We start from the raw sequence: 15,963 nt of genomic DNA, 5'->3' as shown, positions 1-15,963 counted from the left end.
TCATCCTTCGGTCCCGCCGAGATCCCGCACCTGCGCACTGCCTCGCCATGCACACTGCGATGCCCATTGTTGGCACGGCATCGCTTTAACAACGCGAAACCAGAGGCAATGTGACGTTTGCTGGCACATGAGCAGTATTTAAAGCAATGCCGTGCCCACAAGTAGGCATCGCAGTGTGCATGCTCCGGCCCGGCGAGGCAGTGCACAGGCGTGGGATCTCGGCCGGACCGAAGGATGACGCAAGGGAATAGGAGGGTTGGCATATGCAGAGGCTGGGGAGGGGAAACAATGAAAAAAGGCAGAGCAGCCTGGGCTCCAACACTGTGAATGCTGCTCCTGGGCACTTGCGAGTGCTCATTTGCATATGAATTAAACTTCATTTTCCAGCTTCTGCCAGTGTAAAGAAAATAAAGTACCATTACATTATGTATAGGTGTGCTATAGGACAATGTAAGAACTGTATATGGCCATATGGTGGTGACAAACTCCTTTTAAATGCTTTCTTTTTGTAATTTATTGCTTTCTTTACATTTCTATTTATCCACATTGGTTTTTCTTGTTCCTTAACCTTTTATTCCCATAAGGTACCGTATGTAGCTCTCACAATTAGAATTTAGGATTGGTCACCTATTTCCCAGGTGTCCCCCAACCTGCACGTCTGTTGTTCGGTCAGGTCTATTGGTTAATACTAAGTCCAGTATGGTCGTCCCTCTAGTCGGGTCCTGAACCATTTGGGAAAGGTAATTGTCTTTGGTTACTGCTAAGAACCTGTTTTCTTTATGAGATATACAAGTTTCAGTTTCCCAGTCTATATCTGGGTAGTTGAAGTCCCCCATAATAACCACCTCATTATGATTTGCCGCCTCGTCTATCTCGTTTAGTAGCAGATTTTCTGTGGACTCTGGTATATTAGGTGGTTTATAATAAACTCCTATTAGTATTTTATTATTGTTTTTGCCTCCATGCATTTTTACCCACAGTGACTCCACATGTTCATGTCCCTCACTTATATCTTCACAGAGTGTGGGCTTTAGACAGGACTTTACATAAAGGCAGAGCCCTCCCCCTCTCCGGTTTTGGCGATCCTTTCTAAAGAAAATGTAAGGCTGGGTTCACACCTGAGCATTTTACAGCGCGTTCCTACGCGCTGTAAAACGCTCAACAAGCAAAAACCAATGCTTCCCTATCTGAATGGTTCTCACCTGAGCGTTTTACAGCGCGTACGATCGCGCTGTAAAATGCCCAACGCCCCAAGATGTACAGGAGCTTCTTTGGGGCGTATTGTCGCGCGTTCTAGCACATAGACTTCCGGGAACGCGCAACAATGGGCGTTTGCTTGTTTCCGGAGCCGCGAATCTAAACACCCGATAAAATCGCGCATACAGAGTGCATACAAGTACGCTCAGGTGTGACCCCAGCGTAACCCTGTACATTAACTGCCCAGTCATAGCTATCATCCAGCCATGTTTCCGTTATTCCCACTATGTCATAGTCCTCCTCACACATCACTAATTCCAGTTTCCTAGTTTTATTAGTCAGGCTTCTGGCATTAGTATACATACATTTAAGAGGTTTATGTATATTTTGTACCCTACACTTTTCCTTCTGAGCTGTTCTAGTCCCTCCTTCCATTTCGCCCCCAGTCCCATTATCTTGCACCCGGTCTCTATCTGCACTATCTTCCCATCCTATAACGTAATTACCCTCCCCCCAGTCCCTAGTTTAAACACTCCTCCAACCTTCTCGCTATCTTCTCCCCCAACACAACTGCCCCTTCGCCATTAAGGTGCAGCCCATCCCTACGACAGAGCCTGTAGCCGAGAGAGAAGTCGGCCCAGATCTCCAGGAACCCAAACCCCTCCTTCCTACACCAGTTCTTGAGACACTTGTTAACCTCCCTAATCTCCCGCTGCCTTTCTTGTGTGGCTCGTGGTACCGGTAGTATTTTGGAAAATACTACCTTTGAGGTCCTTGCCCTAAGTTTTTGACCTAAATCCCTAAAATCATTTTTAAGGACGCTCCACCTACCTCTAACTTTGTCATTGGTTCCAATATGGACCATGACTGCTGGATCTTCCTCCTAAATTGGTTTTCTAAACTGGAGAACCCCTTTAAAATATGGTAATCCAAATCACAAGGCAGGACCTATGAAACTTGAAGCCTTAATCAGTCCAACCAAGCAGCTACCATAGAAAAAGGCCATGCAAGACTGGGTCTGTTGCCAGTTTTCTGCTCTGCCCTCTGGAGTGGATACAGAATTAAGCTTTCATACATAATGAACTGTCAGGTATCGGCCCTTTTTTAATTCCACATCTTGAAAACCCTTTATTCTCAAATGATGGTAGATCTGCTGGAGCTTCAGGGTAAGTAATGGAGACCAGTCTGTGAACATCAATGGCTTTTGAAAGTAAGCCTTCCTCAGTTTCCTTTTTTTTTTTAAAGCACTTTGCCAAAGAAAGCTTTTAAACTGTGTCAAATTGTCTGGAAAAGTGGCTATACAAAGCCTGGCTCTATCCGAAGAGCCTGACCGAGAGCAGAACATGTGTCTCCTTTATGAGTTCCAGACTGCGCCTATTGCAAACAGTCACTTCTCCATAAACGGGAAATGGAGCGTGTGAGAAGTCATGGGCTTCAGGTGCACCATGTAATGCTTCCATATGCCCGGGATGGAGAAGAATGTATACCCAGATGTTGTGGGGTGTGGAGAACCATCTTGAGGGTCCTACATAATAATATACTAATAATACGATCAACCTAAATTAATGAAGGTTGAAGAGATTGGGGGTTGCTTTGATTATAATTGAGCTTCCACCCCCTTTCAATTCTTTGGGTGAATGACAATTTGGGACGGACTGGTTACTAGGTGTTTGCTGCCTGAATGCTACGCAGTCTACACCTAGCAACCGTGCTGTCAGACATGATATGGCTGTTCAGTTCAGAGACGAAATGATGCTGTACTAAAGGGGTAAAGCTGATATGCATCAGCCAAGTTGTGGCTTTACCCCTCCCCCAATCTCATGCTGTGTAAATTACCAATTAGGTGGAGTGCCACTTTACCTAATCTTTCTTTAGACTTAGAGAGGCTAGCCCCACCATGGAAATGCCCCCATACCATCATAAACTCCTCCCTTTAATGCAAAATCGAACAACTTCTACCTCTTTTGGGGTATGGACTATTGTTATTTTTATGAAAAATGGGTTGTCCCACGAAAAATATTCTATCTGGACCTGAAGACTTTCGTAATTGGATGTAAATAAAAATTTAGCATAGCCACTGAGTTATTTAATAAAATGTGTCTGTATACTGCCACCTGCTGTTTGTTCTTTTTCATGTTTTTTTTCTGTCCACCTTGAGTTGGTCGCACACGCTCAGTTCCATTCTTCAACTGCCACCAGCATAGTCTACTGTTGTAAGCTGTGAAAGTTTCAGGGAGAGAGCTGCAGCAGGAAGGATATGGCCCCTGAGCTGCAATAGGGAGACAGCGCCAGCAGAAAGGACACCCCCCTGAGCTGTGAGGGGGAGAGGGTTGCAGTGGAAAAGACACACCCCCTGAGATGTGATAGGGAAAGAGTTGCACTAGAAAGAACCCTGTGCAGGGAGAGAGCTGCAGCAGGAAGCACACGCCCCTGAGAAAGGCCATGCCCCCTGAACAATCTAACAGAGGAACTGGAGCAATGAATGGGGAGATCTCTGGATCCATGTGAGGTACAGGGCTGGTTCTAGCTGTGTTAGAATGAGATTGTTCATATATCATATGATGCATGAGTTTTATTTTTTACAATAATCACAGGAGAACCCCTTTAAATAGAAGTCCTTTAGTAAAGAAATGTTATTTCGAGGGGAGGGTTTGGCGACACTCAAAATGGCTGCAATTACAATTCACGCAAATGTTGTCGCCCAGCAGTTCCAGCCCTTGTCTAGTAAAGCTATGACACATCTCCTGTCCTAATATTAGGCATGCATTCTACTGAGGACCATGGGTGACGACCAACTTTAAGTAGTGGTTGGAAAGGAATTTTAAGCACGTCTCACAGGCTTCTGATCTTTTTGACAGAAACTAGGAAAAATCGATGCCCCAATTACTTTGCATAGAATGCGGTTTGGGATGGCTCTGACACAAAATGCGTTGTTGCATGGTTTTAATAAGGTAGTTGGGACATCGATGTCCTTGGGCAGCGTTCTCTAATATCTTCAACTCACAAGTGTCTCTGTGCAAGAAAAACATAATCCTTCCCATAAAAATAGCATAGAGCAGCTAGACATAGAAACTGAGATCCTAATTCTGTCCTTCCTATTTCTACACTGCGTATGTGGCCAAGACGCAGGAGGTGCTGGCGCTATAATACTTGTGTGTCTTATTATATGACGGAATGAGAAAATGTTTAGTAGAAAACTATTCTTAAACTACAACTGTTGCCCCACGCACAGTGACAGAAGACATTTTCAGACAGCCACTTATCAATTTAAAGGGACACTAAGCCTAATCTGCATCAAATTTCTCATCCTGGTTCTTTTTCAGGGCCTGATTCCCAGCCATAATGAACACAGATATAACAAGCCAATCAGTGTTTATGTAAAGATCATTTGCATTGGGAAGCAACCTGTATGGGAAATATGAGACTGTTCGGTCCCTATAGAGAATGCATATTGTGGGTAGCGCATCCCATTTATATAGGGAGATGTGCTGCTGACATTGGCAATTTTTAGCCATTTGCTGGCTATGATCTGCCATGTTTACATGAATCAACGCGGGAAATGCGCTGGACTCGTTTGGAAGTAAGGCTTTGCTTACATCTAATTTCTTTTGGGTCAAGGTGCTGTATTGGCTATTAACCCCACTGTAAAAAAAAAAAAAAGTATACTGCAAAAAAATATATACTGTACTTTTTTACTGCATAAGAAAACCTAGTACATATATATATACACTACGTGCAGAATTATTAGGCAAATGAGTATTTTGACCACATCATCCTCTTTATGCATGTTGTCTTACTCCAAGCTGTATAGGCTCGAAAGCCTACTACCAATTAAGCATATTAGGTGATGTGCATCTCTGTAATGAGAAGGGGTGTTGTGTAATGACATCAACACCCTATATCAGGTGTGCATAATTATTAGGCAACTTCCTTTCCTTTGGCAAAATGGGTCAAAAGAAGGACTTGACAGGCTCAGAAAAGTCAAAAATAGTGAGATATCTTGCAGAGGGATGCAGCACTCTTAAAATTGCAAAGCTTCTGAAGCGTGATCATCGAACAATCAAGCGTTTCATTCAAAATAGTCAACAGGGTCGCAAGAAGCGTGTGGAAAAACCAAGGCGCAAAATAACTGCCCATGAACTGAGAAAAGTCAAGCGTGCAGCTGCCAAGATGCCACTTGCCACCAGTTTGGCCATATTTCAGAGCTGCAACATCACTGGAGTGCCCAAAAGCACAAGGTGTGCAATACTCAGAGACATGGCCAAGGTAAGAAAGGCTGAAAGACGACCACCACTGAACAAGACACACAAGCTGAAACGTCAAGACTGGGCCAAGAAATATCTCAAGACTGATTTTTCTAAGGTTTTATGGACTGATGAAATGAGAGTGAGTCTTGATGGGCCAGATGGCTGGATTGGTAAAGGGCAGAGAGCTCCAGTCCGACTCAGACGCCAGCAAGGTGGAGGTGGAGTACTGGTTTGGGCTGGTATCATCAAAGATGAGCTTGTGGGGCCTTTTTGGGTTGAGGATGGAGTCAAGCTCAACTCCCAGTCCTACTGCCAGTTTCTGGAAGACACCTTCTTCAAGCAGTGGTACAGGAAGAAGTCTGCAAGGTAAGAAAAACATGATTTTCATGCAGGACAATGCTCCATCACACGCGTCCAAGTACTCCACAACGTGGCTGGCAAGAAAGGGTATAAAAGAAGAAAATCTAATGACATGGCCTCCTTGTTCACCTGATCTGAACCCCATTGAGAACCTGTGGTCCATCATCAAATGTGAGATTTACAAGGAGGGAAAACAGTACACCTCTCTGAACAGTGTCTGGGAGGCTGTGGTTGCTGCTGCACGCAATGTTGATGGTGAACAGATCAAAACACTGACAGAATCCATGGATGGCAGGCTTTTGAGTGTCCTTGCAAAGAAAGGTGGCTATATTGGTCACTGATTTGTTTTTGTTTTGTTTTTGAATGTCAGAAATGTATATTTGTGAATGTTGAGATGTTATATTGGTTTCACTGGTAAAAATAAATAATTGAAATGGGTATATATTTGTTTTTTGTTAAGTTGCCTAATAATTATGTACAGTAATAGTCACCTGCACACACAGATATCCCCCTAAAATAGCTAAAACTAAAAACAAACTAGAAACTACTTCCAAAAATATTCAGCTTTGATATTAATGAGTTTTTTGGGTTCATTGAGAACATGGTTGTTGTTCAATAATAAAATTAATCCTCAAAAATACAACTTGCCTAATAATTCTGCACTCCCTGTATATATTAACAATAGTGATCCAGCGTATACCCTAGGTTCATGGAGGCCTATGGACAAGTTCAGCATGCATGCCAGAAGCTTTTCCGGCGCACTTGCCAAATATGCAAAAAAAAAAAACAGATGTGAACTGGGTCTAAATTGAGACTAGAAAAATGTTAGCCCCCGAGATAAATAATTTATCTCACACATCGTTACCAATTTTATGGAATCATTGTGAAGGCTGTACTAAAATACACCGATACACGTGCCCCCAAAATGTATGTACTCACAATGGTCCCTATGAGCAGTGGAGCTCAGGTTCAGTTTTCCCGCTCTCAGGCACTAATACAGACTAGGATCCATTTCTAACCAAGCCTAACATAGCCAAGATAAGAAGATTCCTCAATGAATAGGACTTACAACAGCTCGAAACGCGTAAACTTTTTTTTTCTGTGTTGGCCATATTTATTTCCAGATGTTCACCTAGAACGTGGCACTGTATTATTTAAATACTGATAAGATTTGTATAACAAGGAATGTTTGTGATCGAAGGTGAGTAGAAGTTGGAAAAAAGATAGTGACCCATTTCCATCATGGCTGCATACAGTACATATGCTACGGTACGGCTTGCAATATTACTTTGTACAAGGAAGCAAACTTCGCACTGTTCCTCCTAGTAGCTCGTTGTGTTACATTGTTATTCAGATTTACACATTTTGCCTCATGGGTCCAGATTTTATGATCTCATTCTAGCTCCTTGTAGTCTCCCTTTAACACAGCTGGGGCTGATGTGGTCAGTTTGTCTTCATGAGCCAACTTTAGAACTTGGAGCTCAGCCAAGAAATGAATCAAGGTCATCGGTCTTAGAGGAAATCCTCAGAGTTCTCCGATGAGGAGGTGCTGTTATGACCACAAATGACCCAAGTTTTGATCCCCATCATGAGGGTAAGAGCTCAGATAAGTTTTCCACAGAAGCCAGGAATGGACTGGCCATATACCAGGGATATCACAATGGATGGAATATTCAAAGAAGACGTTCTGAGCTGTTTTGCAGATGGGTCGAGGCACCTGTGGACTTTAGGACATAACTCCATCTTTTCAGTTTTCATCGCCAGATGAGACAGGAACTGCAGATTGATTTCACATCCTGTTGCTGTCAACCATTCTTCTCAACGCATTTTTGTTAAACTGCATGGAAAAAGAAGCCATAATGGCATTTCAGAGGACAGCTTGATTGAATGTCATCTCCGGGGATAGGATTACAAGCCTCTCCAGATATCAACCAAAAGCCAAGAATGAGATCAGGAATGTATGAGGACTCTGTCTCCTCCCTGTTCTTACTTAACATCTCATTGCAGAAACAAACAAGACTCCTCCAGACGGCATGTCATCAGAAGTTATAGGAGGAAATGAACAAAGACTTTTAGAAGAATAGGTAGGTGGTATTAAGGAAGTTCAATGTGAAGGTTCACTTTTGGTAAACATGGTCTCGTCTTAGGGAACTGAATGAATAGCAATCCCGTAATATATATTCTACAAGCAGTAGTGACTGGTTAAAACAAGTCTGTCACCACATGTGGACATTATAGACCACTTACATAGCATTCTGGCATAACTTTAGATGAGTCAAATGGTACCTTTGTTGCGTTCTTCTGCTGTTCACCTGCGGCAAAAACTGGCTTTTAATCATATGTAAATGAGGGCTCGCAAAAGCCCAGGGGCGGCCTTAACTTCTTTGGAGCCCAGGCTGATCATCCTCTTTTGTTAATCTGCCTGCCCTTCTCTTCCCTTGCGTCCTCCTCCTCTCCCAGCAAAATCCCGCGCCTGCGCTCTGCCTTGCTTGGCCGGGGCATGCGCACTGAGATGCGCAATGTGGCCATGGAATCGCTGTAGCTACTGCGCATGCTCCGGCCAAGCCATGCCCACAGTGGTAATCGCAGTGCGCATGCCCAGGCCAAGCGAGGCAGAGCGCAGGATTTCGCTGGGAAAGGAGGAGGACGCAAGGGAAGAGAAGGGCGGGCAGAGGCAGAGGCTGGGGAGGGGATATTAACAAAAGAGGATGATCAGCCTGGGCTCCAAAGAAGTTAAGGCCGCCCCTGGGCTATTGCAAGCCCTCTTTTACATATGAATAAAAGCCTGTTTTTGCCGCAGGTGAACCATAGAAGAACGCAACAAAGGTACCATTTGAATTATCTAAAGTTATGCCAGAACCCTATGTAAGCGGTCTATAATGTCCAAATGTGGTGACAGACTCCCTTTAAATAAGGTTGAAGAGCGCTCTTCATGATAGCAGTATACAGAGACTATGGCACCCATAAGTCTATGAAGAAGCAGACACAAACCCTTCTAAATCAGTCAGTGCGCTATATTTGAAGTAGCAGACACAGGCTCTTGTAAAACAGCCAAGGATCTGCCGGCAGAAAATTGATGCCATTTAAGGATAGAGGGAACAAGTGTAGACTGTAGGAATATGGAATTATGACAGCGATAGAAACATGGGGAGAACAAACACTCCATAAATATGGCTTCAAAAAGTTGCAGAATAGAATTTTGCAACTTTTTGGATTTCTTTGCTCAAATATTTTGCAACATTTACACCACTTCCCATATGGTTTGACCGTCAAGCTAATTTAAACCACATTTATCAACTATGACTTTTTAAGAAGTTGAAAAAAAAAAATTCTATCTATCCTGTAAAGGGGTGGTATAGGAAATGGAGTATTATCTCAAGACAGAAGTGTTAGACTTAAGATGCACCAAATGTATCAAACATCGAGCATCACTTGATACATTTGGTGCAAATTATGGAAACAAAGGGGAGATTTATCGAAACCGATGCAAAGGAAAACTGGCTTGGTTACCCACAACAACCAATCAGATTCCACCTATTTTCCAAAACCTTTGCACCAATTTGGATAAATCTCCCTCAAAGACTCCTTCATAATTAACTTTAAAGGGGTTGTGTACATTTGCAAAGGAAGGGGAGAGGGGGGGGGGGGTAATGTTCTACATTGGAGCTTGTATTCTTCACAGGCTGTAGTGATGTTCTGATGGCGATCACAGAATACAGACTGCTGGAAATGGAACATAACTCTGGAAATGACCTCAATCTCAGATCAAACCTTCTACAATTTCTGACAAAATATAATTGGGAATAGCTATTTATGCAATTTCCTAATACAAACGATGCTGCAAACTGGAGTTTCAGTATAAAGCCTAAGGTCTCATGCACACAAACTAATTAGATGCGGACCCATTCAATGAGGTCGCAAAAAATCTGCATTTCCTTTCTGCAAAAAAACTGAGAACATGGCCCATTTTTGTCCATTTTGCAGACAAGAATAGGCTTTTTTTTTTTTTTTTTTAACATAGGGCAGGATGTGCGGAACGGGAAAATGTGGGATGCACATGGCCACTATCCGTGTTTTAATTTCAAAACAGATACAGTCGTGTGCATGAGGCCTAATTGTGTAGAAGCCCACAAAGACAGAGTGGACGGCATGTACTGGTTAACACAGTAGGAGGAGGGACTCATGGAACAAGCTGTGACGCCGGATGAGGCAGTAAACACAATGGTGAGGGTGAGAAGTATAGGAAACACTTGCTCCACATCTACATGTAAATCACTGAAAAAAGTTGCACCAAATGGATATATCACTGACTATACTAGCTGGTCATACAAGCAGATATTAAAAGCTGAGACTTTTGCCAATATATTCCTGTCAGGAAGATATCGGAGCCCATCATGCACCACGTCACGGTCACTCAGCATGGCAAGGGGTCCTACCACTGCGCTAACTCTGGTGCACTAACTATGGTGTGAACACGGTCCGAAGGTGATGAAATCCAGGTCACAGCCAAGCTTCCACACAACCGCATAGCAGGACAACTAATGCAATGTGAACAGAGCAAGACTGTACGCCCCATATCAGACCGTGTGATGGAGGTCTCCAGGTGCAGAAGAATGTTCAATTGCCAAATAAAGGCACACATTCAATACATATAAAACATATAAAACAAAATCACAGAACTATAGTGGCCAATATGGGGGAACTGCCCAAGCCCCAAACACAGTAGCGTGTTTCTCATTGGGCGAGCAGTCCCACCACATGTGAACCACAAAAATACAGTGGCAAGTATGGGGGAGCTGCTCAAACCCCAAACACTGTAGCGTGTTTCTCATTGGGGGAGCAATCCCACCGCATGTGGACCGCAGCAAACGACCATCCCAAGCAATTAATGCGTACAAAGGAGGACGCCAGCGCGGTCCACATGCACCACAGAAGCATCCTACACAGACTGGAGCATTGTGCGGATGAAAATACAATTATATAAATCACTGAAAAAAGTTGCACCAAACGGATATATCACTGACTATACTAGCTGGTCATACAAGCAGATATTAAAAGCTGAGACTTTTGCCAATATATTCCTGTCAGGAAGATATTGGAGCCCATCATGCACCACGTCACGGTCACTCAGCATGGCAAGGGGTCCTACCACTGCGCTAACTCTGGTGCACTAACTATGGTGTGAACACGGTCTGAAGGTGATGAAATCCAGCTCACAGCCAGGCTTCCACACAACCGCATAGCAGGACAACTAATGCAATGTGAACAAAGCAAGGCTGTGAGCCACACCCATATCAGACCATGTGATGGAGGTCTCCAGGTGCAGAAGAATGTTCAATTGCCAAATAAAGGCACACATTCAATACATATAAAACTTATAAAACAAATGCATGATGGGCTCCGATATCTTCCTGACAGGAATATATTGGCAAAAGTCTCAGCTTTTAATATCTGCTTGTATGACCAGCTAGTATAGTCAGTGATATATCCGTTTGGTGCAACTTTTTTCAGTGATTTATATAATTGTATTTTCATCCGCACAATGCTCCAGTCTGTGTAGGATGCTTCTGTGGTGCATGTGGACCGCGCTGGCGTCCTCCTTTGTACGCATTAATTGCTCGGGATGGTCGTTTGCTGCGGTCCACATGTGGTGGGATTGCTCCCCCAATGAGAAACATGCTACAGTGTTTGGGGTTTGAGCAGCTCCCCCATACTTGCCACTGTATTTTTGTGGTTCACATGTGGTGGGACTGCTCGCCCAATGAGAAACACGCTACTGTGTTTGGGGCTTGGGCAGTTCCCCCATATTGGCCACTATAGTTCTGTGATTTTGTTTTACACATCTACATGTAACGTAAGCAGCTGGAGTTGCTGTTTACTCTGGAGCTCAAGTAAATACTCTACTAAAAATGGAAGATACAAGAACATGTGTGGGAGGACAGTCACCGGATGAAAGCCGTACAAGGTCCAACAACTATGGAGAACTATATTTAGTCCATACAGATTAAAGGGGTTCGCCAGCTGAGTAAAAATCGGTGGCGCTAGGCTCGGAGGGGTCTAAAAACATAAAAAGATGGATAATCAACTTCACCAATCCCCTCCGTTCATAGGCTGCTCTCCACTTCCTGTCATGGCCCAACACGGCCAAGGCTGGAGTTCGGCTGAGTGGGTCTTTTCTGGCATTTCCAGTGTGTCGAGCCTGGATAGAAAGTGGAGAGCCGTCAGAGCAGCATCAGAACTGCAGTAGGTGGGGATCGGTGAGAGCAAGTATCCATTGTTTTGTTTTAAGCCTCTCTGAGCCCACTGCTACCAATTTTTACTTGGCGGAAGAACCCCTTTAAAGGAACAACAAATCTGGAAATTAATTTGGGTAAAGGAAACAGTACAAAAGTATATATCTATGTGTTAAGTTCCTGTACAAATCTGGCAAAGGAAAAGTATCCTCCTCAACACCCCCTCCATTTCTGCTGGTGTCTGATGGTAGGACTTACAGGAGGTGGAGCTTTGCAACCCTAGCATTGCAGGATCTGGACGGAGGCTGCACGGATTACAGGGGAGCTTTGACGGCTGGAAAAAAAAAGTTAAAAAACATCTGCTCCCCCCAGATCATTTTAGAACCGGACCTTTCATTTAAACAGGCTCCTCTACTCTCAATAACCTCTATTTAATAGGAGATTCGCCAAACGATAAGCTACTGGGACCCCCAATAGCCACCTGTAATCAGAGGAGAAACCTGACAGCAAGTGGTCAGTTTTCCGGCAGGGCCACCTCAGGAGAAATGAACTAGTTATCATCTTCTTTGGGGTATTCGGAAATAGATTTTGTAAAACAGACACCCCATTTAAAATCAAACAACACAGCCACTACTTGATGTCTATTTAAAGAGGTTCTTCACCCCTGGGGACCTTTTTTTTTTTGCAGACTTTCCCCCAACTTGCCAGACCTGCAGTGGGAATCATACTTACCTGATGCCTACAGCTGGGTTCTGGCTCGGGTGCTGCAGGTCACAGGTCTCCCTGTGTCAACATCCGGTTTGACATGGGTCATGTGGCTGCTGCAGCCCAGCCAATGACTGCATGCAGTGGTGGTGTATCACCCATGCTTGTCAATGGGTTAAATGATGAGTGTATTTCACGTCACCACTACAGCCAGTCATTGACTGCAGCAGCCACTTAACTCATTTCAAACCAGAATGTTGACGTGGGTAGATTTGTGGTGCCCGAGGAGACACAATGGAGCAGGAACCCAGCAGCGTGGATCAGGCAAGTATAATTCCCACCACTGGCCCAGTCATGCTGGTGGGTCTACACAAAAGATCCCCAGGGGTCAACAACCCCTTTGAGTAGTGATACACCCCTCACTCCTGTAGAATTATCATTCAAGTCTGGCAAAGTTGGGAGACATCCCCTATGTGGTTGTAACGGTGGCCATTTTGGCTGCCACTCAGCTTTCCAAAAATCAGATGCAGCAAAGAATTCAATAGATTTAGGAGGCGTTTTATTGGTTTCCTTGATGAAAGTGAAAACTTTGATAATCTGATGTCAATGTGCCTTCACTGCTGATCTATTTCAGATCTTATTTCATTTTAGTCTCTGGTATCTCTTTCAGCAAAAGAAGGAAAATCCACGATATTGTTTTCTATTTACAATCCAACAGAAAACAGATGGTCCCGAGCGTTTCAAGGGCCTGAAAACAACTGCGCGAAATTCCAGCTGCTGACCAGATATGACAAACTCTTGTCATCTCCCTGGCCTTATAGAGAAGTTCCATCTGTGCCAGAGAATGTGCTGCTCCTCTCCTTCTCGTGCGTCATCTGGATGATAAGTGCCAACTTACGAGAAGAGCATACTTGCAACTTAACGGTGCCAGTAATGGCGCAGCTTCGGTCCGTCCTAAAATAGTAATCTATTATCTTAAATCTTGTTGTGCAACTCGTACCGATTTTTGAACTTTTCGTCTTTCCTAGGAAAACAAACACGGCCTCAGCAGATGTTTCACATTTACCACGTTCTCCTGACTTGGATGTTTATTAACTAATCAAAACCATTTGGGATTCGAAAAAGTCTGATCATACCTAGCTATTCCACCCCATCTGCTAAAGGTTTATTTATGTGGTCTATTTGTATGCATTAAGGACGTTACTGGCTCTAAGTCTATAGGATACAGCTGGCTTATGGGCCTTTTTACAAAGTCATCTCCAATGACAAACTCTTGAGTATTGATTTTGTTTGATTGCGAAATCACTTGGATTTGTCATTGATGCTCAATATCTACTGTACATCATTCGTCCTTGGTTGGTTTGTGCATTTCTGTAGAGTAACCAAAATTACAGGCGTGTCCCATGACCACTCATTAGGTCATAAATGTAGGATAGGTGGGAGTTCAACCTCTGGGTCATCATCCATTACTAAGAACGATGGGCTCCAAATCTGCACTTTTGGCCAGAGAATTGGACACACTTTCCTAGTCACTATCCATAGTATGTGATCTGGCCATCAGAATCTGTTGATTGCTTACACCTGGATAAATTCAGGTTAATTTCTATGAAGCGTTGCTGTGTCTAATAAGGTTTCTTGTCCACAGAAATGGTGGTAGTCCCAGAGGTCCAACCAATACCTACCATGCCGTTATGACAAGGGGTCAACACCTTTAAGAACGTTCCAGTTCTGGAATGTTCTTAAAGCTGTATGATTGTACAGCTTTAGTAAATATCCTTTTTTGAAATCAGGTAGTTAGCAAGTTTAAATCATTGAATAAAAATGCATTACCTTCAGCAAAATTATGCCAAAGACCCAAAAATACATAAGCTCAGCTATTAAATACAGTTTGAATTGTCTCATCCGCAGATGTCGCAAACTTACTATGGCAGAGACAGACTGGGAACGTAAAGTGGTCACAGAAAAAATATAAAAAATGGCCCAGATGTTGTAGGTAGGTCCAAGTTGACAGAAGGTATGGTAACACAAGAAGATGGGGCCAATACAAGTTGGAATGGTTAGTAATACCATAGTGCAGCATAGAATACGATCCCACAGGACCAAATACCACAGTGCAGCATAAACTACAGCCGAATAAGCTGTCCCTCTGTAGTGGTCATCAATAGCTGCCATGTTCCGTTCCTCCTCCAATTGTCTCTAATGTAGATATGAAGCAGGGGGCTTAGGAGTTGAGATGTGAGCCACAACACCAAGCCAGCCCTACCTTCAGCATGCTGCCTGGACTTCCTCTAATAATGACCCATATAGTTCCCCCAGAAGTGTATACCCGACCAGTGGCAGTGAGGAGGGGACTCGGGTCCCTATATATATTGCCCTACCAGGAAAACTCGCTGTAGGGTCTATGCCCCGGACAATGGGCAAAAGATGGTATGAAATAACAAAAGGATCAATACTCACTTTACCAATCCCCTGCACCAACAGTGCCCATGCTTCCCTGGTCCCCAGCCAATCTATGGGCTCCACAGATGAAACAGCAAGACATTAGATTGCTGGGGTAACCAGTGCGGCCAGTGATTAGCAGTCATGTTGTGTCAACATGCCATCGCTGGAGCTGGGTGAATAGAGACTGACGGGAAACCAGGGAAACATTGGCAGAGGAGCAACAGGGGATTGGTAAGGTAAGCATCACTCCTTTTATTATTTGAAGCCATTGGCAGTGGTTTGTAAAGAAATACATGGAGTTGGACAACCCCTTTAAAAATTCAAACACCCACCAAAAACACAAAGCTGTCTTATGGAATAATGAATGTTCAGTGAAGAGGCATTCAAGCAATCTAAATCCAATTTAACTCAACATACCAATTACTATCAGATAAAAGCTCTAAAGAATCAATGTACCGTTTCAAGTACTGCAGGGCTTGTTTGCCGGCAGCAGATTTTGCTGGTTTCTCCTCCGTTTCTCCAGCAAGGCTTGCCTTTTCTTTTTTGAGCCTCTTTTCCTCCTTCTTGCGTTCTTTCTTAACCTTTCTTTCCAGAACCCTGCGTTCCTCTGGGGTTAAGTCCTCGGTTTCTTTAGGGTCTTCAGGTTCCACCTGCAAAAAAATAAAAATAAATGAATACTTTTGTCATTATATATACAATGAAACCTTTTTGAGGTGGTGGTCAACCAAAAATGCATTGAAAAGTGGTCCTCTAGGGGGATTTGTCTTGTCATAAAAGAT

General features: G+C 43.6%; 1 protein-coding gene across 1 annotated transcript in view; it reads right to left on the bottom strand.

Annotated features, from left to right (window-relative positions):
• Positions 1-15,963, bottom strand: part of C8H7orf50 (chromosome 8 C7orf50 homolog) — a 237,390-nt gene that overhangs the window by 16,379 nt on the left and 205,048 nt on the right. The window contains exon 4 of the mRNA XM_044303952.1: positions 15,641-15,834. Coding sequence (XP_044159887.1) covers positions 15,641-15,834 — 194 coding nt within the window. The remainder of the gene's footprint in view (positions 1-15,640; positions 15,835-15,963) is intronic.

The sequence above is a fragment of the Bufo gargarizans genome, chromosome 8, assembly GCF_014858855.1.
Source record: "Bufo gargarizans isolate SCDJY-AF-19 chromosome 8, ASM1485885v1, whole genome shotgun sequence".
NCBI lineage: Eukaryota > Metazoa > Chordata > Amphibia > Anura > Bufonidae > Bufo > Bufo gargarizans.
Note: the sequence above shows the minus strand (reverse complement) of the source record. Positions and strands in the feature narration are given on the sequence as shown.